This window comes from Lynx rufus, unplaced genomic scaffold (assembly GCF_022079265.1).
Source record: "Lynx rufus isolate CCGP_SWC_20201006 ecotype Redwood Valley unplaced genomic scaffold, mLynRuf1.p SCAF_2, whole genome shotgun sequence".
NCBI classification, from domain to species: domain Eukaryota; kingdom Metazoa; phylum Chordata; class Mammalia; order Carnivora; family Felidae; genus Lynx; species Lynx rufus.
The window spans coordinates 1400332-1425136 of record NW_025814834.1 but is presented as its reverse complement, the minus strand read 5'-3'; the positions used below and the strand labels follow the sequence as shown (position 1 = coordinate 1425136).

At 40.9% G+C, this 24805-nt stretch overlaps 1 protein-coding gene across 1 annotated transcript; it reads left to right on the top strand.

The window, feature by feature from the left end:
* The first annotated feature begins 22185 nt into the window (after positions 1 to 22185).
* On the top strand, positions 22186 to 23086 carry LOC124514454 (olfactory receptor 12-like). The gene is given in 4 exon segments (XM_047082454.1): positions 22186 to 22438; positions 22441 to 22586; positions 22588 to 22745; positions 22747 to 23086. Coding segments are annotated over 4 exon segments (897 nt in total).
* Positions 23087 to 24805: the final 1719 nt, after the last annotated feature.

The following is a 24805-nucleotide window of genomic DNA, read 5'->3' as shown; positions in this document are numbered from 1 at the left end:
AACATGTGGTCTATCCTGGAGAATGTTTCATATTCACTTGAAAAGAATTTATTCTGCTGCTGTTGGATAGAATGTTCTATAAATGTCTAAGTCCTTCAGGTCTGACACGTAGTTTAAGTCCAGTGTTTCCTTATTGGCTTGGACAATTCTGGCTTTCTGTCTGGACAATCTATCGAAAGTGAAATCCCCACTATTATTGTATTGCTGACTATTTATTCTTTCAGATCTGTTAGTACTTGCTTTATGTATCTAGGAGCTCGTATATTGCATGCATATTTTTAAATGTTATATCCTCTTACTGGATTGATCTTTTTATTATTAGATAATGACCTTTATCTTATTACAGTCTTTGGCTTAAAGTCTATTTTTTTTTTCTGAAATAAGTAGAGGTCCACTGTTTTCTTTCAGTTTCCATTTGCGCGGACTAATTTTTCCATCCCTTCACTTTCAGTCCGTGTGTGCCCTTAAAACTGAAGTGAGTCTTGTGTAGGCAGCATATAGTTATGTCATATTCTTTTTATTCATTCAGACACTCTGTGTATTTTTACTTGAGAGTTTAGAACATTTACACTTGGAGTTATTATTTATAGCTGTAGGTGATATTGTTTCCTGGCTACTTTGCAATTCCTTTGTTCCTTTCTTCTTTATCTCTTCCTGTGTGAATGATATTTTTCTGTTGTGGTATAGTTAGATTCCTGTCTCTTTCTCTTTTGTGTGTCTGCTGTAGGTTTTTGCTTTGTGGCTATAACAAGGCTTACATTTAACATCTTATACTTATAAGAGTATATTTTAAGCTGATAACAAGTTAACTTTGAATGCATGCTATAGCTTTCATTTTTATTCTCCTCCACCTACATTTTATATTGTTGATGTCAAAATTTACATTTCTACCTTGTGTATCTATTAAGAATTTATTGTGGGGCGCCTGGGTGGCGCAGTCGGTTAAGCGTCCGACTTCAGCCAGGTCACGATCTCGCGGTCCGTGAGTTCGAGCCCCGCGTCGGGCTCTGGGCTGATGGCTCAGAGCCTGGAGCCTGTTTCCGATTCTGTGTCTCCCTCTCTGCCCCTCCCCCGTTCATGCTCTGTCTCTCTCTGTCCCAAAAATAAATAAACGTTGAAAAAAATTAAAAAAAAAAAAAGAATTTATTGTAGTCATAGTTATTTTAAATACTTTTGTCTTTTAACCTTCAAACTAAATTTATATGTAATTTACCTACCACCATCACCATCAGGGTATTCTAGAATTAACTAATGTATTTATATTATCAGTAAGATTTATACTTTCATTTTTTTTCCTGTTACTAATTAACATCCTTTCATTTTAGCTTGAAGAAGTCCCTTTAACATCTCTTGTAAGGCCTGTGTAGGGATGTAGACTTCCAGCCATCCCTTATGTGGAATTCTTAAAAGTTAGAGTGCTACATGTTGAGTACAAACCTTTTGCTTCTCATGGAGAATCGGAATTGTCAGTTCTTTCCCAATCTATGTTGCTGTTGCAGGGGTGGGAACATATGGTGAGAGTGCGTTTCAGCCTTTCCTTCCCATTTCAGTGTGGGTATTTTCTCATTCACCTGATGTGTAGAAGTCACTCAGCTAGTTTCTAGATTTTATTTCAGAGAGAATTGTTCCATGTATAGCTGTAGAGTCAATGCATCCATGGGAGGAGGTGAGTTCAGAAGCCTCCTATGATACCGTTTTGGAACAGAACTCCTCTCTAGACCAAGATTCAGCCATACTTACTGAGGAAAAAAAAGAATTCTTTTTAGTGACTTTTGCCAAAAATTTAAAGTACTAATACCAATCCTTCTCAAACTCTTCCAAAAATAGAAGAGGTAATACTTCCAAACTCATTTTACAAGTTCAGAATTACATTGATATCAAAACCAGACAAGAAGACAAGAAGAAAATAAAATTATAGGCCATTATTCCTGATGAACATAGATGCAAAAATCCTCAAGAAAGTATTAGCAAACCAAATTCAAAACTACATTCAAAGGATCATGCATCATAGTCAAGTAGGATTCATTCTGGAGATGCAAGGATGGTTCAATATCTGCATATCAATCAATGTGATACATAACATGAACACAACAAGGGTGAAGATAAAATGATCATCTCAACAGATGTAAAAAAAAGCATTTGACAAAATTCAACATTGATTCATGATAAAAATTCTCAGCAAACTGGATATAGTACCTCAACATACTAAAGTCCATATATGACAAGCCCACAGCTAATATCATACCCAGGGGTGAAAAACTGAAAGCTTTTCCTTTATGAAAACAAAGATGCCCACTCTCACCACTTTTATTAAACATTGTATTGGAATTCCTAGCCAGAGCAATTAGACAAGAAAAATAAAAGTCATCCAAATTGGGAAAAAAAGAAGTAAAACTGTTATTATTTGTAGATGGCATGATTTTGTATGTAGAAAACCTAAAGACTCTACCAAAAATCTGTTGAAACTAATAAATTTAGTAAAGTTGCAGGACACAAAATCAATAAACAAAAATCAGCTGTGTTTGTATATTCTATCAGACTATCAGAAGAGCAATTAAGAAAACAATCCCATTTAAACTTGCATCAAAAGAATAAAATGCCTAGGAATAAATTTAAGCAAGGAGGTGAAAGATTCATACACTGAAAAATTATAAGATATTGATGATATAAATGGAAGAAAACAGATAAATGGAAAAATAGTCTGTGTTTATAGATTGGAAGAATAAATATTGTTGAAGTGTCCATACTACCCAAAGCCATCTACAGATTCAATGCAATCCCTAATAAAATTCAAGTGGCATTTTCCACAGAAAGAGAAAAATAATTCTTAAATTTGTATGGAGACAACAAAAGACTTTGAAGAGCCATAGCAATCTTGAGAAAGAATAACAAGGCTGGAGGCATTACATTTCCTGATTCCAAACCATATTACAATGTGTTAGTAATGAAAACAGTATGATATTGCCCTAAAAACAGACACGGAAATGAATGGAACAGAATAGAGAGCCCAGAAATAAACCTACACATATCTGGTCAATTAATTTATGACTACGGAACCAAGACATAAATGTAATTTAATAGATGTTAATAAAAAAATAAAACTGAAAAAAATCTTAAATATCTGGAAGTTTAAGACACATCCTCATAAGTAACTCACAGGTCAAAGAAGAAGTAATACTGAAAACCCAAGCAGGTAAAACTAAATGATACTGAAAACTCTGAATATCAAAACTTAGATGATACAGCTAAAGCAGTATTTATATGTAATTCTCTAGCAATCTTCTCACTTGATAAAACACATCTACTTGCATCCTATAGTGAAAAAATTAAAGTGAGATATTAACATGGTATTTACTAAAGACTTAATAGCTTTAAAATGTCCACACTACCTAAAGCAATCTACAGATTCAATGCAGTACCTATCAAAATCTCAGTGTTAATATCTCATTCTCTTTTTAAGGCTGAGTAATATTCCCTTATATATCTATACCACATCTTCTTTATCCATTCATTTATGGATGGATGCTTGGGTTGCTTCCATATCTTTGCTATTATAAGTAAGGCTGCAATAAACATAGGGTATACATCTTTTCAAATTAGTGTTTTCATTTGGGGGGGACTAAATACAGTAGTAAAATTACCGGATCATATGGTAATTTATTTTTTTTTAATTTTTTGAGGAACCTCCATACTGTTTTCCAGAGTGGCTGCACCAGTTTGCATTCCCACCAGCAGTGCAAGAAGGTTCCCCATTCTCCACATCCTCACCAACACTGGTTGTTTCTTGTGTTGTTGATTATAGCCGTTTCGACAGGTGTGAGGTGATATCTCATTGCAGATTTGATTTGAATTTCCCTGGTGATGAGTGACGTTGAAAATATTTTCATGTGCCTGTTGGCCATTTGTATGTCTTCTTTGAGGAAATGTCAGTTCATGTCTTCTGCCCATATTTAGTTAGATTATTTCTTTTCTCCTTTTTTATTTTTGATGTTGAGTGTATAAGTTCTTTATATATTTTTGATATTAACCCCTTGTTGGTTATATCATCTACAGAGATCTTCTCCGATTGATTGGGTTGTCTTTTTGCTTTGTTGATGGTTTCCTTTGCTGTGCAAAAGCTTTTTATTTTTGCGTAGTCCTAATAGTTTAATTTTGCTTTTGTTTCCCTTGCCAATGGAAACACATCTAGAGAGAGAGATTAAATATGATATAAACAAATGGAGAGATGGATTGGGAGAACCAATATTGTTAAAATGTCCATAATACCCCAAGCAGTCTAGAGATTTAATGCAATCCCTATCAAAATGCCAACAGTATTTTTCATATAACTAAGACAAATAAACCTGTAACTTGTATAGAGGCACAAAAGACCCAGAACAGTCAAAGCAATCTTGAAAAAGAAAAACAAAACTGGAGGTATCACAATCCCAGATTTCAAAATATATTATGAAACTGTTCCTTTGTTTTGTTTCTTAAATTCTGCATATGAGTGAATCATATGGTATTCGTCTTTCTCTGTCTGACTTATTTCACTTAGCATCGTACTTTTTAGGTACACCCATGGTTGTTGCATTGATGCAGGCACTGTGTAAAACAATATAGAGGTTCTTCAAAAAATTAAAGCTAGAATTGCCATATGATCCACTAATTCCAGTACTGGGTATTTACCCCACAAAAACTAAAACACTAATTCAAAAAGATATATGCACCTCCATGTTTATTGAAGCATTATTTACAATAGCCAAGATATGGGAGCAATCTAGGGGTCTCTTGGTTAGGCACCTGGCTCTTGATTTCATCTCAGGTCATGATCTCATGGTTCATGGGATCAAGCCCCATGCTGGGCTCTGCATTGGCAGCACAGAGCCTGCATGGGATTCTCCCTCTCCTTATCTCTCTGCCCCTCCCCTGCTCAAACTCTCTCTCTCAAAATAAATAAACAAACTTAAAAAAAGATACGGAAACAACCTAAGTGTTCACCCATAGATGAATGGATAAAACAGATGTGTTACATGTATACAATGAAATACTAGTCAGCCATAAAAAAGATAGAAAAAGAAAAGACAGCCACTTAAGTATAGAGAACAAACTTATGGTTACCAGAGGGGAGGCAGGTGGGGGATGAGAGAAATAGGTGAAGGGGATTGTGGTGAACACTGAGTGACATATGGAATTGTTGAGTCATTATATCATTCACATGAAACTAACATATCTCAATGGCATTGTTCACAAAAATAGAAAAAACAATTTTAAAATCCATATGGAACTACAAGGGACTGTGAATAGCCAACTCAACCTTAAAAAGAAATGAAAGCTAGAAGCATCATAGTTTTTTGTTTCAAAATAAAGGTACGATAATCAAAACAGTATGATGCTGGTGAACAGACAGATGTACAGATCAACGAACAGACTAGAGAGCCCAGATATAAATTCATGCATACATGTTCAATCGATCTTTGACATTTTGTACAAGAATACACAACAAGAACGTTCTCTCCAACAACTGGTGCTGGGAAAATTAGATATATACATGCAAAAGGATGAAATTAGCCCCTTATTTTATTTTTTAAAACATTTTTTTTTTACATTTATTCATTTTTGAGAGACAGAGAGAGACAGAGCACAAGCGCGGGAGGGGCAGAAAGAGAGGGAGACACATAATCCGAAGCAGGCTCCAGGCTCCCAGCTATCAGCACAGAGCCCAACGCGGGGCTCGAACTCATGAACTGTGTGAGATCACGGCCTGAGCCGAAGTCGGACGCTCGACCGAGGGAGCCACCCAGACGCCCCTAGCCCTTATTTTATACCATACACCAATATAAACTCAAAATGGACAAAAGTCTTAAACACAAGACCCTGATCTTTAAAACTCCTAAAAGAAAACACAAGGAAAAACTTCACAGTATTGGTCTTGGCACACCCGACAGAACAAAAAAAAATAAACAAGAGGGACTCTATCAAACTAAAAAGCATCTGCCCAGCAAAGGAAACAGTCAATAGCATGAAACGGCAACCTACGGGACAGAGAACATATCTGCAAACTGCATGTCTGATAAGGGGTTCATCTCCACGTGGAAGCAGTTCCTACAACTCAAAATTTAAAAAAAAATGCTAACGATCCAATTAAAAAATGGGTTAATCACTCGAATAGACATTTCTCTGAAGACATACAAATGGCCAATAGGTATATGGAAAAAAAAATGCTCAGGTTACTCATCACCAGGGAAATAAGAATCAAAAGCACAAGGAAATGTCGTATCACACCTCTCAGGATTGCTGTTATGCGTTTTTAAGAAGACAGCAGACACTGGCGAGGATGTGGAAGAGCTGGCCATGGCTGTTGGGAAGGCAAAATAGTGCACCTGCTACAGAAAAAGCATCGACGTCTTTAAAAAATGAAAAATAGAACTGCCACGAGATCCAGGAATCCCGCTGCTGGGTATGTACTCGACAGAGCCGAAGTCGGTCTGCTTCTCCCAGGCTCGGTGCAGCACTGCTCACAACAGCCAAGACGTGCAAACAGCGCGATTGCCCGTGAACGTGAGAGCAGACCAAGAGACTGTGGTCTAATTGCTGGGTTGTAGGGTAGTTCCATTTTTCATCTTTGGAGGACTCTCCATACTGTTCTCCAGAGCGGCTGCCCCAGCAATTGCCCTCGTAGGTATTTATCCAAAGGTTATGAAAATGCTGACTCGAAGGGGCACATGCACCCCGATGTCAACAGCAGCGCCATCAACAAGAGCCAAATTACGGAAAGAGCCCAAATGTCCATCGAGTGACAAATGGATAAAGAAGCTGTGGTCCACATACATACAGTGGAATATTACTTGGCTATCGAAAGAAGGAAATCTTACCATTTGCAACGACGTGAATGGAACCGGAGGGTATGATGCTAAGTGAAATAAGTCATAGACAAATATTGCAAGATTTCACTCATATGCGGAATTTAAGAAACAAAACAGATGAACACAGGGGAAGGGAAGGAAAAATAAGATAAAAACAGAGAGGGAGGCAAACCCTAAGGGGCTCTTAAATGCAGAGAACAAACTGAGGGTTGCTGGAGGGGAGGGGCTAGACAGAGATGGGCATTGAGGAGGGCACTCGTTGGGATGAGCACCGGGTGTTGTAGGTAAGTGACGAACCACTGGGCTCTACTCCCGAAACCATTACTACACTGTATGCTAACTAACTTGAATTTAAATAAATTAATTTAAAAAAAGAAACTGTGGTTTATGCATACAGTGTAATACTTACTACTCAGCCTTTCAAAAGAAGGACATTTTGCAACATGGGTAAACATGAGGACATTATGCTAAGCGAAATAAGCCAGTCACTGGAAGACAAAAATTGTATGATTCCACGTGTATGAGTTATCTGAAATAGTCAAGTCCGTAGAATCAGAGTGGAGTGGTGGTTGCCAGGGGTGAGGGGGTGGGGTTATTACCAGGCATAAGTCTCAGTCAAACGAGAGGAATATGCTGTAGAGATGTGCTGTGCAACATTGTACCCACAATCAACAATAATATTGTGTCCTTAAACGTTTAGTAGGCAGTAGATCTTACGTTGTGTTCTTTCCAGAAAAAAATTTTTAAAAATCTAAAATCCTAAACAACCATTCACATAGTTAAATGAGTGAGTTCTGGTCCCCCATACAATGGAGATGCTGAAGGAGAAAGCCACTGGCTCAGGAAGGCAACAGTTACACAGTATTCAGCAAAAAAAAAAAAAAAAAAAAAAAAGGCACCCCCAAGCCTCCTCCCCTGGCAGGTTTGAAAGTGGAAACACTGAGCCTCCAACAGAGGTTGGGACAGTGATTGGGGCAAACAGAGCGACATCCTCGATGTGGTCTCCACTTTCTAATCTCCTGAACTTTTCAAACGCATTTTCGTTTTACAATTTTGAAAAGAAAAGCAGTATTTTTCAAATATTATGCCCCACCAGTTCCTGCTCCAGGAACAGAAGTGTATTCAGGGTGGTCTTCTCCCACTCGTGGGGGGTGATCTGCACAGGGTCAGGCTCTGCTGGAGGGGGGACCAACAGCAGGCACAGACCGACCCGGAAGAGAACTGTTTTCCTGATAGATGGGTTCAGCTCACAGCGGAACGGTGCACCTGCGGTGGTGGGGGTGGGGGGCGGGGCTGACGGAACAGCTTAGGGCCCAGGAGTTCACACCTGTGGCCCCTGGGAGGACAGGCCACTGAGGGCCACAGGGTCTGTGCTGTTCTTCTGCTCACCCCTCTGGGGTCCCAGGGGACTTGTGGGCTTTGGTTCCTGGCTTTGCGGGTGAGGGGGGATCGGACAAAGGGTGGTGAGAGGGGACCCGGGAGAATCGGGGGGTCCCAGCGCACGGCGGAGGCCAGAAGACAAACAAACACCTAATTGGCCATTCAAGGCTCCAAGTCCCAGCCGTGCAGGTGGAGAGATCTTCCCAATCAGAGGGACGTCAAGGTGCAGGTGCCTTAATATGCTACCTGGTTGACGCAACAAGATGAGGAAGCTGAGGTGAGCGGAGACCATTCCCTCCCCTGCTTCCTGTAGCAAGACCCAGGAGCTTCCTGTAGCCCGAACATGGGGCACCCGGCCAGACTCTCACTGGGACCCCAGGTGCCCTCCCCTGCCCCGTCCCCACTCTCTCTTCATTGCACAGGAAGCCGGAACTGAGCGAGGGAGGGTGAGAGTCCTCAGTCCGCATTATCATCCGTACAGACGTGGGTCAGGAGCTTGGGAGACCCTGGGAGACAAGGTCCCAGCCGTGTGATCTTGAATGAGTCATGACCCTCAGCTGGAAAAGGTAAGGTCAACACAGCCACCCCTCACGGCTGCCGGGGGTGAGAGGACACTGTGTGTGTAAGGGAGGCATGAGGGCTGTGGTATACAGTAAGCACTCAGGGCCCGCTCTCCGCACTGAAGTGTTGACCGCACTCCTGCTCTGGCCAGCCCTGTCCCAGGCTTCAGGGTCATTTCAACCCCCTTTAGGGACAGGTTTTCATTATAATGAGATCAGTCTCCTTCATCGCCTTGAATGCGTTTCTCAGGCTCAGATCCGTACCACCAGACCACCGAGCACATGCTTCTAAGGGACATGCGCACTGTGTGGGGGACGGAAATGAATTAGAGCAAGTCGGGCCCTGGGGATCTCAGGGCTCTGCGGGAATGCAGACGTGGAAGCAAACACCTGCAACGTGACGTGACAAGGGCAGTGAGAGGGGCGTGACCAGGTTGCTGATGGCGCAGAGGAGGAAACTGTCACACCAGAGAGGTGATGGAGAACTCAGGGGGAGATGTGCAAGCCGGTCACACCCACAGGGTGGACGTTCTGGGCAGAAGGAGAGAACTGGAGAATCGGCCGGGCATGATCTCTGGGTTGGAGCCGAGGTCTCCCGGCAGCCTGGGAGCAAGACCTTTCTGGGGGTCCCTTCCAGGTGACGGGGGCCCTTCAGGTGACGGGGAAGCTGTCACCTCATTTGCATTAGGGAGCAACAGAATCTGAATGGAGGACTGGACGAGTCCACACAGGGAGCTCCGTGTGGGGAACAAAGCAGGGAATGGACAGGCTGGAGCTCATGGTCAAACCACGGCAGCCGGTCAGGTGAGAGAAGGGCCTGGAGTCGACAGGAGGGGCGGAGGCAGAAACGGTGGATGGGGATTGGCAGGGCACAGCACAGCACGGCAAGGAGGTTGCAGGGGAGGGTGTGGGCGGGGTCTGGGGTGGCTGGCGGTGGTGACGTCCTTAGCCTGGATGTGAGCCTGTGAACAAGCAGTTCTGAACAGGATGACCTAGGTTGTGACCATTTGGAAATATGGGTTGAGAGAGAGAGAGAGAGAAGTGTGAGTCAGACACGTAGTTATCAGCTGTTCTCAAGTGCGGTCCCCGGGCCAGCATCATCGTGCTGTGCTGCTTCAGGTGTGGTCGTGTTTCCTGTTGGATGGCACGTCACCAGACAGAGACACCGCAATTCACTCCTGTCGCTTCCCATTCATAGCTGTCGTGATCAGTGCTGCAGAGAAGTCTTATACTGGTCTCTGTGCACGTGTGTGTGCATTTCTGTTGGGTAAATACCTCCGACGGGGAACGTGAGATCCCAGGTCAGGCCAGGTAGCTCCAACGTCAGTAGAAAATCCAAACTTCTTGTCTTCATTTGCAATCCCTTCTGGTTTTCTCTGGACCTCGACACCACTGGTTATGGCCCGTCTGCTTAATTTAGACATTTGAGGGGGTGCACAGTAGTCCCTCATTAACGTGTGAACTTACTTTCTCCTGGGCTTAGCAGCGTCGTGCATTTTCAAATGTTTGCGGCACATTTGGCTCCTCTTCTCTGTGCGTCCTTCTCCAGGTCTCTTGCCTGTATTTCTACCGGGTTGTCTTTTTGTTTGTGTAGGATGATTCGTGTGTTGCGCAGACAAGTCATTTGTCCGTTCATATACGACAAGTATGTCTTCCCAAGCTGTGGGTTCCCTCCACGCTCTCTGAAGACCGTCTCGATCTTCACGCAGTTCCATTCACAAGGAATTTCCTTTATGCCTGGTAATTTTGCTCTTTGCTTAGGAAATTTGGCGGAAGCCCTCTCCCGCACTGAGGCCCTGAGGGTCTCCTGTACTGGCTTCCGGAGTCTTCCCGGCTTTGCCTTCAAATATAGATCTGCAGTCAACCTGCAATTGTTTTCTCGTGTGTGGTATGAGGTCGGAGCCAAATCCCACTTTTAACATACGACTTCCGGCTGTCCCAGATTTTCTGAGTCTTCCATAGCACTACCCACCTGTTTGGTAAACTGGGCGTCTAGGTAAGCACAGATTTCCAGGCTCTGTTCTGTTCCATCGGCGGACGGTCTCTCCTCTGCCACCAACATTGTGTCATTACCACTACTTACGAGTCGCTATCTGGTGGCGCAAATCCCGCCACGCTGCTTCTCTTCTCAAGAATGTCTTGGATGTACTTGGTCCTGCACATTTTCAACATACATTTGAGGATCAGCTTTTTAGAGTCCACAAGTAAAAATCACTGGGATCTCCTGGAGTCGCTTCAGTGTGGGGGGACTGGCATTTGTGTTGGGAACCTGGCACATCCTTCCACGTTACTTAAATCTCCTTTGGTTTCTCTCATCAGTTTCACGCAAAAAGGTTCTACACGTATTTGGTAATGGATGGTTGTGGGTTATTGAAACGATATCACTTTTGAGTTTCATCTTCTAGCTGTTTGCTGCAGGTCCATGGAAATGATGTTCATCTTACATACTGATGTTGTTACTCAGCAAGCCCTCCAAATTCACACGTTAATTTTAATAACTTACCTGTAGCTTCATGTGGATCTTCTATGTACACGATCACACCATCTGTTATCAGCGGCAGTTTTTTATTCTTTCTTTCTGAGCCTTATAATCACTGTTCGCGGTCTTACCTTTCTGCATCGACTGGAATGTCCAGTACAGTGTTGAAGGGAACTGCGGAGAGGGGCAACGGAAAGCTTTCAGTGTTTCATCACGGAAGACGTGCGCGGTTAGCCTCTCATAGCTACGCTTTATCAGGGCCTCTCTAATCGGATATTGATTTTCTTCCATTGCTTTCTCTGCATCTGTTGAGAGGATATGATTTTCCTCTATTCTGTTATGGTGGTGACGTACATCAATTTCTGAATATTAATCTTGCATTCTTGGAATACAAACAACTTGGTTGTGGACATACTATAATTTTTATATATTATATATACGCATATTAGATTTCATTTGTAATTCTGCTTATATACTTATGATTGAGAAGAGAGATTTTTTAAATTTTCTTACACTGTCGTTGTCAGATTTTGGCATTAAGATTACCCATGCATCATAAAATAACACGGAACGTTGTCCGTATTCTATTCTTTTGACGATTTTGTGTAATATTAAGGATTTTGGTAAATATGGTCAAATTTGGTAGAAGTGTCTTTCCTTTCACAAGTAAAGCCACCTGGTCCTGGAATCTTTTTCATGGCAAGATTACATTTATGGATAACCATGAGCTTTCAGATCTTCTACTTCTTTGGTGGTCAGTTTTGGTGGGTGATATTCTTCCAGTGGTTTTCCAATTTCGTCAACATTTCAAGTGTATCCGCACAAAATTATTCATGACATCCCCTCAGGATCCACTCTGTGTTTTTAGGATCGTAGTGAGACCTTCCTTTCATTCCCAGCATCAGTATTTCTGCCTTCTCTCCTCATCCTTCCAGAGTCTTGTGATGCTGTCCGTCTTTTCAAATAATTACCTTCGGTATAATGTCTCTCTCCTGTTTGCTGGCTTTCTACTTAATACATTTTGTTCTTTACTTTCTTCCCTGCTATTCTCTTGGGACTTCACCCAATAATCTTTTTATTATAACATTTTCAGATGAATACTGAGCTCTTGATTTCCTGCTTTTCTTCTTTTCTAACATATGTATTTAAGCCTATACATTTCCCTTTAAACACTGACTTGGATGCATCCTAGCTACTATTTTTGTTACTTATCTTATGCAATTTTCAAATTTCAAAATTATTGTTTAGACCTGTGGCTTATTTAGAAGTTATGTTTTAAGTTAAAAAAAACACATGAAGGTTTTAAAATGCTCTATTCGTGATTTATGTTAGGTTTACTTTAAATTGCACACAGATATATTTTGTATACCTTCAGTCCTTTGGAATTTGTTGAAAGCTGCTCGGTGTCGAGAATGTAGTCCATGTGTGAATCTGCTCTTTGTAAACCTGAAAATAGTGTGCAGGGTACATTACATCCTTTGATGGCTGGATACAGAAGACGTGCCCATTTTTGCTTTGTATATATTGAGGCTCTTCTGTTAGATGGTTGCACGTTAAACATTGTTGCTCGTCTTCTTAGTGAACCAAATGTTTTGTCATCACTAGAAAGTGTCCTCTTCTCAATTACTGCTTCCTGTCTTGAAGTCTACTTAAGGATTAGTATAGCAACTCTAGTTTTCGATGTTTTTTTGCTGAAATGTTAGTTTGCTGTGTATCTTTCCATCAGTTATTTAAAAAAATTTTTTTATACTTTATTTTTGAGACAGAGAGAGAAAGAGCATGAGCAGGGAGAGGCAGAGAGAGAGGGAGACACAGAATCCAAAGCAGGCTCCAGGCTCCGAGCTGTCAGCGCAGAGCCCGACACGGGGCTCGAACCCACAAACCGTGAGATCATGACCTGAGCCGAAGTCGGACACTCAACCGACTGAGCCACCCAGGCACCCCTCTATCACTTACTTTAAACACTTTTTTATGTTTGCTTTTTATGTCTCTTATCAACACATTGTTAAGTTTTGTTTCTTCAGCCTAATAGTACATACCTCTTAATTGGAAACTTTATTCCATTTACATTATACAATATACTTTAGTTCTTTACATAATACTGACAGGTTTTATGCATACCATGATCTTTAGTGCTTTTACTCTCTTGTCTATTTTTCTCACTTTTCTTTCATTTCCTCACATTCCTTGAAAAAAGTATTATTCTACTTTTTCTTATTAGCTTGGAAGTTTTTTATTTGTTTACTCTTTTTTTTAGTGGTTGCAAGCAAACTACAACTTGCATTTTTTTGTTCTGTTTTTAATATTTATACTAATTCTTTTTTTCAAATTTTTATTTAAATTCTAGTTAGTTAATATATAGTGTAATATTGATTTCAGGAGTAGAATTTAGTGACTCATCACTTACATAACACCCAGTGCTCATTATAACGTGCCCTCCTTAGAACCCATCACCCATCTAAGCCATCACCCATCCACCTCCCTCCATCAACTCTCAGTTTGTTGTCTAGAGTTAGGAGTCTCTTATGGTTTGTTTCCCTCTCTCTCTTTCTTTCCCCTCCCCTTATGTTCATCTGTTTTGTTTCTTAAATTCCACGTATGAGTAAATCATATGGTATTTGTCTTTTTCTGACTGACTTATTTCGCTTAGCATAATACTCTCCAGCTCCATCCATGTTGTTGCAAATGGCAAGATTTCATTCTTTTTGATGGCTGGGTAATATATATATATACATATATATGTGTGTATATATATGTATACATATATATATATATATGTATATGTATATATATATGCCATCTTTTTATCCATTCATCAGCCGATGGACATTTGAGTTCTTTCTGTAGTTTGGCTATTGTTGATGCTAAAACAGTTGCTAAAACATTGGGGTGCATGTACCCCTTATAATCTGTATTTTTGTATCCTCTGGGTAAACACCTAGTAGTCAATTGCTGAATCGTAGGGTAGTTCTATTTTTAACTTTAAAAAATATATATTTTTAATGTCTATATATTTTTGAGAGGGAGAGTGAGTGGGGGAGGGGCAGAGAGAGAAGGAGACAGGGATTGGAAGTAGGCTCTATGCTGACAGAAGAGAGCCCAATGCAGGGACTGAACTCACAAACTGTGAGAACATGACCTGAGCCAAAGTTGGACACTTAACTGACTGAGCCACTCAGGTGCCCTTATTTTTAACTTTTTGAGGAACTTCCATACTGTTCCCCAGAGTGGCTGCACCAGTTTGCATTCCCACCAACAGTGTAAGAGGGTTCTCCTTTGTCTACATCCTCGCCAACATCAGTTGTTTCCTGTGTTGTTAATTTTAGACACTCTGACAGGTGTGAGGTGGCATCTCATTGTGGTTTTGATTTCTATTTCCCTGATGATGAGTGACGCTGAGCATCTTTTCATGTGTCTGTTGGCCATCTGGATGTCTTCTTCAGAAAAATGTCTATTCATGTCCTCTGCCCATTTCTCAACTGGATTATGTGTTTTTTGAGTGTTGAGTTTGATAAGTTCTTTATACAACTTGCATTTTTGGCTTAACACAACCAATATTAGCATTTTTGCTAACTTCCTAAAAAACGCGGAAATTCTTTACTTATTCGCTCCTGAATTACACATCTTTGTTGTGGTGTATTTTACTCTCCCTGCATTTTTAACCTCTCATACATCTTATAAAATCGGTATTTATTTAGATATATCCTTTTTGGGGCCCTTTTCTTAACCTTCATTCTTTCTGTCATGACTGACCTTCCAACCAGTGGTCAGTTTCCTGCTCCTGAAGGTCACTCTCGGGCATTCCCTCTAGTGTGTGTCTACTGATAACAGATTCTCTCTGTTTAGTTTTATTTAATTTATTTTAGACATATGCCTCTTACTTTTTGTTATAGATGTTCTCAAACACACACACATAAAACTAGAGTAGTAATGACCTACCTATTCTCACCAACCAACTTCAAAATTATCAACTTAGAGTCAATCATATTTAATCCCTATAAACAATGTGGACTTTAAAGAAAGGCAACCTCAATGTTACCATTATTCATAAAACAATTAATAATTACTTCTTAATATTATAAAAATTTCCATGTAGTATTTTGATTTTCCTGATTGCTAATTTTTCTTTTACAGTTTGTTTTGAAACAGTGTTCAGAAGGCCCACTGTGTTTTGCTGATACCTCTTAAGTCTCTAATTCCCTGGTTGCCAGTCCCTCTATTTTTATTTTATTTTATTTATTTTTAAATGTTTATTTATTTATTTTGAGAGAGACGGTGCAGGGGAGAGGCAGAGAGTGAGAACCCCAAGCAGATTCCATGCTGTCAGTGCAGAGCCCTACTCGGGGCTTGATCCCATGAACCTCGAGATCATGACTTGAGCCGAAATCAAGATTCAGATGCTTTACTGACTGAGCTACCCAGGCGCCCCCCTCTATTTTTATTTTAAATTATTACTTCAATTTATTTACTGAAGAAAACAGGTAGTTATCCTGCAGAGATGCTCAGATGGATTTTGCTGATTGCGTCCTGGTAGTGGCCATTAGTAATAACTACCTAGATTTGTTATTTTGTTAGGGGTTTATAAGATGATGATATGCAAATTCTGTAATTCATTCTTTATTTATTAGTTGCAGTACTTCTATAAAAGGAAAGTCTCTCTAAACAACAAAAAAAATTATTTTGTCACTGTGAGGAGCAGTTTGGAATCTCTCAGCATCACCCTCCAAAGGTAGCCAATGAAGATATTCCTTCGGGATCATCATCTCATGGGTTTTTAACATATCTGATGTGTTTCAATTACATTCTCTCAGTTTGAAATGCTGGTGAATGTTCTTTTCTTATTTCTCCTTTGTTATTTTTTATTCTTAATATTTTAAATTGAGGAACAATTCTCACGTGACATAAGAGTCACAATTTTACCAGTTTAAAGCATACAAACCAGTGTGGTGTTTTGTTTTTTTTTTATTGTATCCACAGTGTTGTTCAATCATAACCACTCTCTGGTTCCAGAATAGTTTCATCACACAAAGAAACCCCGAATCTGTCATCAGTTGCTCCCCATTCCCTCTCCCCCAGCCCCTGGCCCCTACAAATGTACGTATGTCTCTGTGCATTTGCCTATTCTGCACATTTTATAGAAATGGAATTCTAGAACCTGCAGCCTTTTGTGCCAAGCTTCATTTACTCAGCATGACGCTTTCAAGGCTCATCCATGTTGTACCTTGTATTAGAACTTTATTTCTTTTATGGCTGAATATTGTTCCACTATACAAGTATTTCACACTTTATTCATCATTTGATGGACATCTGGCCTGCATTCGCTTTTCAGCCATTATGAACATTGCTGTTGTGTACCAGCTTTCGTGTCAACACATATTTTCAATTCTCTTGGGCACACACCTACATGTGAGTTATGGTGGGTCATATGGTAGCTCTATGTCTGACTTTCTGAGGAACGGCAAAGGCTGCACCGCTCTTAACATTTGTACTGGCAGTGTATGAGGGTTCTAATCTTCCCAAATTCTCACCAACCCTTGTTATTCTCTATTTTTTTTTAAATTATAGCCATTCTAATGAGCAAAGTGGTATCTCACTGTGGTTTCAATCTGCATTTCCCTAATGATTCATGACATTGAACACCTTCTCCTGTACTTACTAGCCATTTGTATATTTTCTTTGGAGAAACGTCTATGCAAGTCCTTTGCCCATTTGAAAATTTGACTGTCTTTTTGTTGCTGACTTGGAAGAGTTCTGTGCATTTCCTGGATACTAGATCCTTATTAGCTATATACTTTGTTGATATTTCCTCCCATCATATGGGTTTTATTTTCAGCTTCTTGATGGTGTCCTTTAGTGCACAAAAGATTTAAATTTTGATGAGGTTCAGTTTGTTTATTTTGTTGCTGTTGCTTGTGCTTTTGATGTCATATTTAAGAAACTGTTGACTAACCCCAAGTCACAATAAGTTACACAGATGTCTCTGTTCTAATAGTTTTATAGTTTTAGCACTTGCATTTATGTCTTGGTCCATTTTGAGTTCATTTTGGTATATGGTGTGAGGTGAAGCTCTTATTTTGCATGTGGATTTTTAGTTTTCCGATCACCACTTGTTAAAAAGACTATTTTTTCTCTGTTAAATGGTGCTTTTGGTCCCCTTGTTGAAAACGGCAGATATGTGAGTTTACTTCTGGATTCTCAATTCAATTCCATTGGTCTATGTCTATCCTTAAGTAAGCACAACACTCTTCTGCTTTGTAGTCAGTTTTGAAATCAGGCGTATTAGTCCACCTACTTTGTTCTTTTTTTAATATAAAATTTATTGTCAAATTGGTTTCCATACAACACCCAGTGCTCCTCCCAACAGGTGCCCTCCTCAATGCCCATCACCCACCCTTCTCTGCCCTCCCCTCCCACACCCCATCAACCCTCAATTTATTCTCAGTTTTTAAGAGTCTCTTATGGTTTGCCTCCTTCCCTCTCTGTAACTTTTTCCCCCTTCTCCTCCCCACCCCCGGTCTTCTGTTGAGTTTCTCAGGATCCACATTAGAGTGAAAACATATGGTACCTGTCTTTCTCTGTATGACTTATTTCACTTAGCATAACACTCTCCAGTTCCATCCACATTGCTACAAAAGGCCAGATTTCATTCTTTCTCATTGCCAAGTAGTATTCCATTGTGTCTATAAACCAGTCAGAGTGGCTAAAATGAACAAATCAGGAGACTATAAATGCTGGAGAGGATGTGGAGAAACGGGAACCCTCTTGCACTGTTGGTGGGAATGCAAACTGGTGCAGCCACTCTGGAAAACAGTCTGGAGGTTCCTCAAAAAATTAAAACTAGATCTACCCTATGACCCAGCAATACCACTGCTAGGAATTTACCCAAGGGATACAGGAGTGCTGATGCACAGGGGCACTTGTACCCCAATGTTCATAGCAGCACTTTCAACAATAGCCAGATTATGGAAAGAGCCTAAATGTCCATCAACTGATGAATGGATACTTTGTTCTTTTTAAATATTGTTTTGGCTATTTAGGGTCAATTTCTGCCCCCAAAACCCCTAAGGCAATTGGAATTTTGATAAAGTGGCACTGAATCTGTACATAAAATTGGGGGTTACTGCATCTTGAAGTTATTAAATCTTCTTGTCCATGAACATGGAATATCTTTACATTTATGTAGGTCTTCTTTCATTTCTTTCAGTAGTGTTTTGTTATTTTTCTGCATCTATTGAGATGATCATGTAGGTTTTTTTTCTTTCATTCCATTTGTATGGTTTATTATATTAATTGGTTTTTGTTTGTTGATCCACTCTTACATTCCAGGGTTGATTTGGTTTTGCAACATCTTTGTCTCCATTTAGTTTTAGAACAACAGGCCTTATAGAATGAATTGGGAAGTGTTTTCCCCTTTTCTATTTTTTAGAGTTTGAGAAGTACTGGTGTTAATTCTTTAAGTATTTGGTAGAATTCACCAGTGAAAATATCTGGTCCTGAGCTTTTCTTTGTTGGAAAAGTTTTTTCACCATTGACTTCATCTGTTTGTTATACGTCTGTTCAGATTTTCTATTTCTCTTTAATTCAGTTTTATTAGTTTGTGTGTTTCCAGGAATTTGTTCATCTAAGTTATCTAAATGTGTTGGCATATGATTGTTCTGATATACTTTTATAGTACTTTTTATTTCTGTGAAGTCAGAGGCAATACCCCTGTTTTCATTCCTGATTTTAGAAATTTAAGTCTTCTCTTTTTTTTTTTTTTTTGTCAATCTAGCTAAAGGTTTGTCAAGTTTGTTAAACTTTTCAAAGGACTAACTTTTAGTGTCATTGATTTTCTGTATTATTTTACTCTTCTCAATTCATTTATCTCTTCTCTAATCTTTATTAGTTCATTCATTCTATATGCTTTCAGTTAATTTGGTCTTCTTTTGCTACTTTCTTGTCTAATATGGAAACTTATGTTATTGATTTGAGGTCCTTTTTTTAAAGTTTATTTACTTTGAGAGAGAGTGCATGAGCAGGGGAGGAGGCAGAGAGAGAGGGAGAGAGAGAATCCCAAGCAGGCTCTGCACTGTTAGCACAGAGCCCTATGGGGAGCTTGATCTCATGAACCATGAGATCATGACCTAAGCTGAAATCAAGAGTTAGATGCTCAATTGGTTGAGCCATCCATATACCCCGATTTGAGGTCTTTTTTTTTTTTTAATGTTTATTTATTTTTGAGACAGAGAGAGACAGAGCATGAGCGGGGGAGGGTCAGAGAGAGAGGGAGACACAGAATCTGAAGCAGGCTCCAGGCTCTGAGCTGTCAGCACAGAGCCTGACGCGGGGCTCGAACCCACAGACCACGAGATCATGACCTGAGCCGAAGTCGGACGCTTAGCCGACGGAGCCACCCAGGCGCCCCTTGAGGTCTTTTTTTTAATGTTGGTGTTTATAGCTATAAATTTCTGAGTCCTTCTTTCATTAAATTCTGTAAGTTTTGGTATGTTGTGTTTCCATTTTCATTAATATCAAAATACTTTATAATTTCCCTTGTAATTCCTTATTTTATCCCATGGTGATTAATAAATGTGTTGTTTAATTTCCACGTATTTGTAAATTTTCTCAATTGCTTGATTTGTGATTTAATTCCATTTTGTTTAGATCACATACTTAGTATAATTTCAGCCTTTTAAAATTTATTGAGACTTTCTTTGTGTACTAATATATGGGTAATATGGATAACTATCCCAATAATGTTCCATGTGCACTGGCGAAGAATGTTTTCTGCTGTTGTTGGATCAAGTGTGTTCTACATGTGCCTGTTAGCTCTATTTGCTTTATAATGTTGTTCAAATCTATTCTTTCCTTGGTGATATTTAGTTTTGTTGTTCTATTTGTTATTGAAAGTGGAGTATTTAAGTCTTTTTAAAATTTTTTTAAACATTTATTTATTGTTGAAAAACAGAGAGAGACAGAGCATGAACAGAGAGAGGGAGACACAGAATCCAAAGCAAGCTCCAGGCTCCAAGCTGTCAGCACAGAGCCCGACACGGGGCTTGAACCCACCAACCATGAGATCATGACCTGAGCCGAAGTCAGATGCTTAACCGACTGAGCCACCCAGGCGCCCCTAAGTCTTAAACTATTATTGCTAAATTCACTTTGAGTCTTTGAGGATATTTTTGGGTACATGTATAATTCTAGTTAGTAATTATTTTCTTTGAGCAAAGGAAAATATAATTTCTTTTACTTTGGTTTACACTATTTTTAATCTGGTAAGAAGCCAATTGTCAGTCTTCTAAAGTTGATACTTTGAAGCAACTATCTCTTCTTTCTCATGATACTTTTAAGATTTTTCTTTTTATTCTGGTTCTAAATATTTTTATTATGCTGTGTCTAAGTGTGGTGTTCTTTGTATAAATCTTGGTTTGAGTCTGGAGGGTTAATGAATCTGTAAAATATCTTTCACCAGTTTGAGAACATACTTGGCCATTATCTCTTCCAAGTTCTGATTCAGCCTATTTATCTCATTCCTCTTTTGTGTGTGTGTGGGGGGGGGGGGGGTTTGAACTCATACTATGTACGTCTCTGTATCTTTGGTTTCTAACCTTCATTTCTAATTTTTCTATCCTTTTATATCTTAATGTTTCAATCTGAGTATTTTCTACTGATCTGTATTCTAGTTCACAAATTTTCTCTTTAACTTTTTTTAATGTTTATTTATTTTTGAGAAAGAGAAACAGAGACAGAGCATGAGCCTGGAAGGGGCAGAGAGAGGCTGACACAGAGTCTGAAGCAGGCTCCAGGCTCAGAGCTGTCAGCGCAGAGCCCGATGCGGGGCTCTAACTCACGAACTATGAGATCATGACCTGAGCTGAAGTCGGACACTCAACCGACTGAGCCACCCAGGCGCCCCTCTCTTTAGCTATTCTTAATCTCCTGTAAAACTCATTCATTCAGTTCCTAATTTTAGCCATTGTACTTGTAACAAGTGACACATGATTCTCTTTACTACTTCTACATTTCTGCTAAAATTCTCATCTTTTATCCTTTAAACATAACAATCTTAATTATTTAAAAGCTTATGTGTGTTAACGCCAAAATCTGAAATCTTTCTGGGTTTTTCTATTGTTTCTGTTATTTTAATTCATATTGTGGGAACTCCTCAATTTTTAAATTGTGTGTCTGGCAGTATTTATGCAAAACTTTTATAGATAACACTTGAGGTCTAGCATAACATGTCGTCTCTTGAGATATACTTGCTTTTGCAAGGTGTCAGAGGCACAGCACTCAGATCTCACCATAACACAATTTCAGTGACTGAAATGGTCAGAAGTTGAGATGCATACCTACTCTCTATTTAACTCACTCCAATGGTGCATCCTGGGTGGTCCTAGTAACTAGCCACTGTCCGCATTAGTTCCGCAAGGCATAAACCCACTGCTTGGCACCTACTCTCTCAGACTTCCTCTTCAAAACTGGCTTGTGTCTCAAGGGAAAAAGGACATTCTCAGTAATGGAATCCCTGGGTCTGTGTGTTTGTCTTGAATTTCTTTAGTAATTCTTTACTAAATCATTAAGTCTCTTCTACCTTCAATTAGATTTTGTTTTTGTTGTTGTTTATCATTTTTTCAATGTTTATTTATTTTTGAGAAAGAGAGAGCATAAGCAGGGGAAGGGCAGAGAGAGAGGGAGACAGAGAATCCCAAGCAGGCTCCAGCCTCTGAGCTGTCAGCAACGGCCTGATGTGGGTCTCAAACCCATGAACCATGAGATCATGACCTGAGCAGAAATCAAGAGTCGGACACTCAAATGACTGAGCCACCCAGGCATGCCATGTTGTCCATCTTTTCTCAACAGTCTTCAGCAAGAAGTCTAGTTTGACTTACTTAGTCTGCCAGTACAGAAGGTGTAATTCCCCTGGTGAGGCCTGAGGCTCATGCCATTGCACAGAAATGGGAACCTCCCCATGGTCTACTTTCAAGATTTTGTGCTGGAGGGATTTCAGGGTGGCCTGGAGACCCAGGCTCTGCTCTTTGCTGATTTCCTGAACCTGTACACGGTAATTGTGATGGGGAACCTCACTATTATCATGGTCATCACCTTGGATGCCCGCCTGCACTCTTCTTCCTCATCTGTCATTGCCCCCAGTGCCCCAGCCAACTTCTTCTCCCCACCCAAGGTCATCACCTTTGCTGTGCCACCCAGTTATTCTTCATCTCCTTACTGGTCACCACTGAAGGCTTCCTCCTGGGCGTCATGGCCTGTGACCATTTCATGGCCGTCTGCAGCCCCCTGTGCTACCCCATCACCATGTGCCACTCTGCCTACACTCACCTGGGCGCTGGGCACCTACTGTGGAGGCTGCCTCAACTCTGTTGTGCAGACCAGCCTCACATTCTGCCTCCCATTCTGCAGCTCCAACTGCATCAACCACTTCTGTGACGTGTCCCCTCTGCTCCAGCTCGCCTGTGGCAGCACAGGCATCAACGAACTTCTCGTTTGGCATCTGTGGGCTCATCATTGTGGGTGTGACATTTGTAGTCCTCATCTCCTATGGCTACATCACAGTGACCATCTTGAGGATGTGCTTAGGAGCTGGGAGACGCAAGGTCTTCTCCACCTGTGGCTCCCACGTGACTGTAGTGACTCTCTTTGTTGGGACTGTCTTTGTCATGAATGCCCAGCCAGGAGCCATTGAGTCCGTGGAGCAGGGCAAGGTGGTCTCTGTCTTCTACACATTGGTCATCCCAATGCTCAATCCTCTCATCTACAGTCTTCGAAACAAGGATGTGAAGGAGGCCCTGCAGAGGCTGGGCCAGAGACACATGGTCACATGAAGGATGTGCTGGTGGGAGACAGTGTCCTACAGGTTAGATGGAGACCTCAGAGAGACACTGAAATGTGAGGACCCCTTCAAACCTCTTCCACTTCCAGAAGGAATTAGGTGTGTTAAGAAATTCACTCATTTACGCATTCGATCAATGTTGCTTGAAAGCGTTTAATGGACCACATGTTTACTAAGTCTGAAATGTATAGACAAATAAGGATTTCTTCACCCCAAACTAAATGTTCAAGGAAGGAGCATAACTTGAATCACATGAATATAGAGCAATCTCTGGGCATCAAGACAGGGGTGGCATCATGGTTCTCTGGGCGATCCATGGGATTCAGCAGGAAAGAAGTCAAATGTTTGTGCATCTTTATCAAACTGGGAAGAAAAAAATGTTTGCATCACAGCACCTCCACCCTCCTGTCCTCCAGATGCAGGGCCTTGTTGTCTCTTGTGGGCCAGACATGAGCATTAACTACAAGGGGCACCTGCCCCCATTTACCTCTCATCAGCCTGTCCTCAACACCATCGCCGGAGATACCTGTTTAAAACAATCATTTAATGCAAGGCCAAGGCACTCCCTATGGTGGGTTTGGCTGGAGTGGTTCAGGTCTGACTACAGGGCGTCTGCCCTACCCCCCACCCCCACAGTCCCTGCATCCAACTCCAGGACAAATCTACGTACTTTTCTGCATGTCTTCTCCCCACCGTGGATACTCCTAGCAATGCATCTCCCATGTTACATGAATGGTAACTCTGTGTGTGTGTGTGTGTGTGTGTGTGTGCATGCACGTATGCATGCACATGCACTTTCCTCAAGGACTGAGATCACATCTCAGTTGTCTCTGTAGCCCTGTTCCTGGCACCTGGTGGATGCTGAAGGTTGGCTGAACTGAAATGAGTTACCCAAACTGCCTCGCCATCAGCAGAGTAGGTCATCATGAATTTTGCTAAAAACGTGGGGCCATCAGGTACTTCCATCTTTACCTCCTTCCTCTATCTTCCTGGCATGAATCATCCCTAACCTGCTCAAGACTCAACCCTATGCTGGGTGTGGGCTCCTTCAGGACTCCCTGCCAACAAGCATTGTCCCTCTACTTAATTTTGACCTTTCTTTCTTCCTGACTCATTCTCTTCAGGCTTCAAAGGTGTGCAAAGCCCAGACATCTCTGTAGCCTGCTTATATCTCTCACTCACTCCCCATGAACATTTTTTAAACTCATACTCTGCACTCACTGTCTCTGCCTGTGCTGTCCTCCATCCCTTTGCAATCATGCCTCTGCACCCAACACTGCATCTAATTGCTGGCAATGGTGTCTCCAAGTCTGATGGACACTTTCTGGTCCTTATCAGTGATGGCCCAAGTGTAACCCTTTTCTTCTTTGAAAGCTCCTCTTCCTTTAATGTCTAGGACATGTGGCAACCTCTGTTCTTTCCAAATGCCTCAGATCATTCCTACCCAGACACTTGTGTTGGGCCCTGTCTTTCATTCCATTTAAATGCTGGTGCCCCCAGGGGCGCCTGGGTGGCGCAGTCGGTTACGCGTCCGACTTCAGCCAGGTCACGATCTCGCGGTCCGTGAGTTCAAGCCCCACGTCGGGCTCTGGGCTGATGGCTCAGAGCCTGGAGCCTGTTTCCGATTCTGTGTCTCCCTCTCTCTCTGCCCCTCCCCCGTTCATGCTCTGTCTCTCTCTGTCCCAAAAATAAATAAACGTTGAAAAAAAAA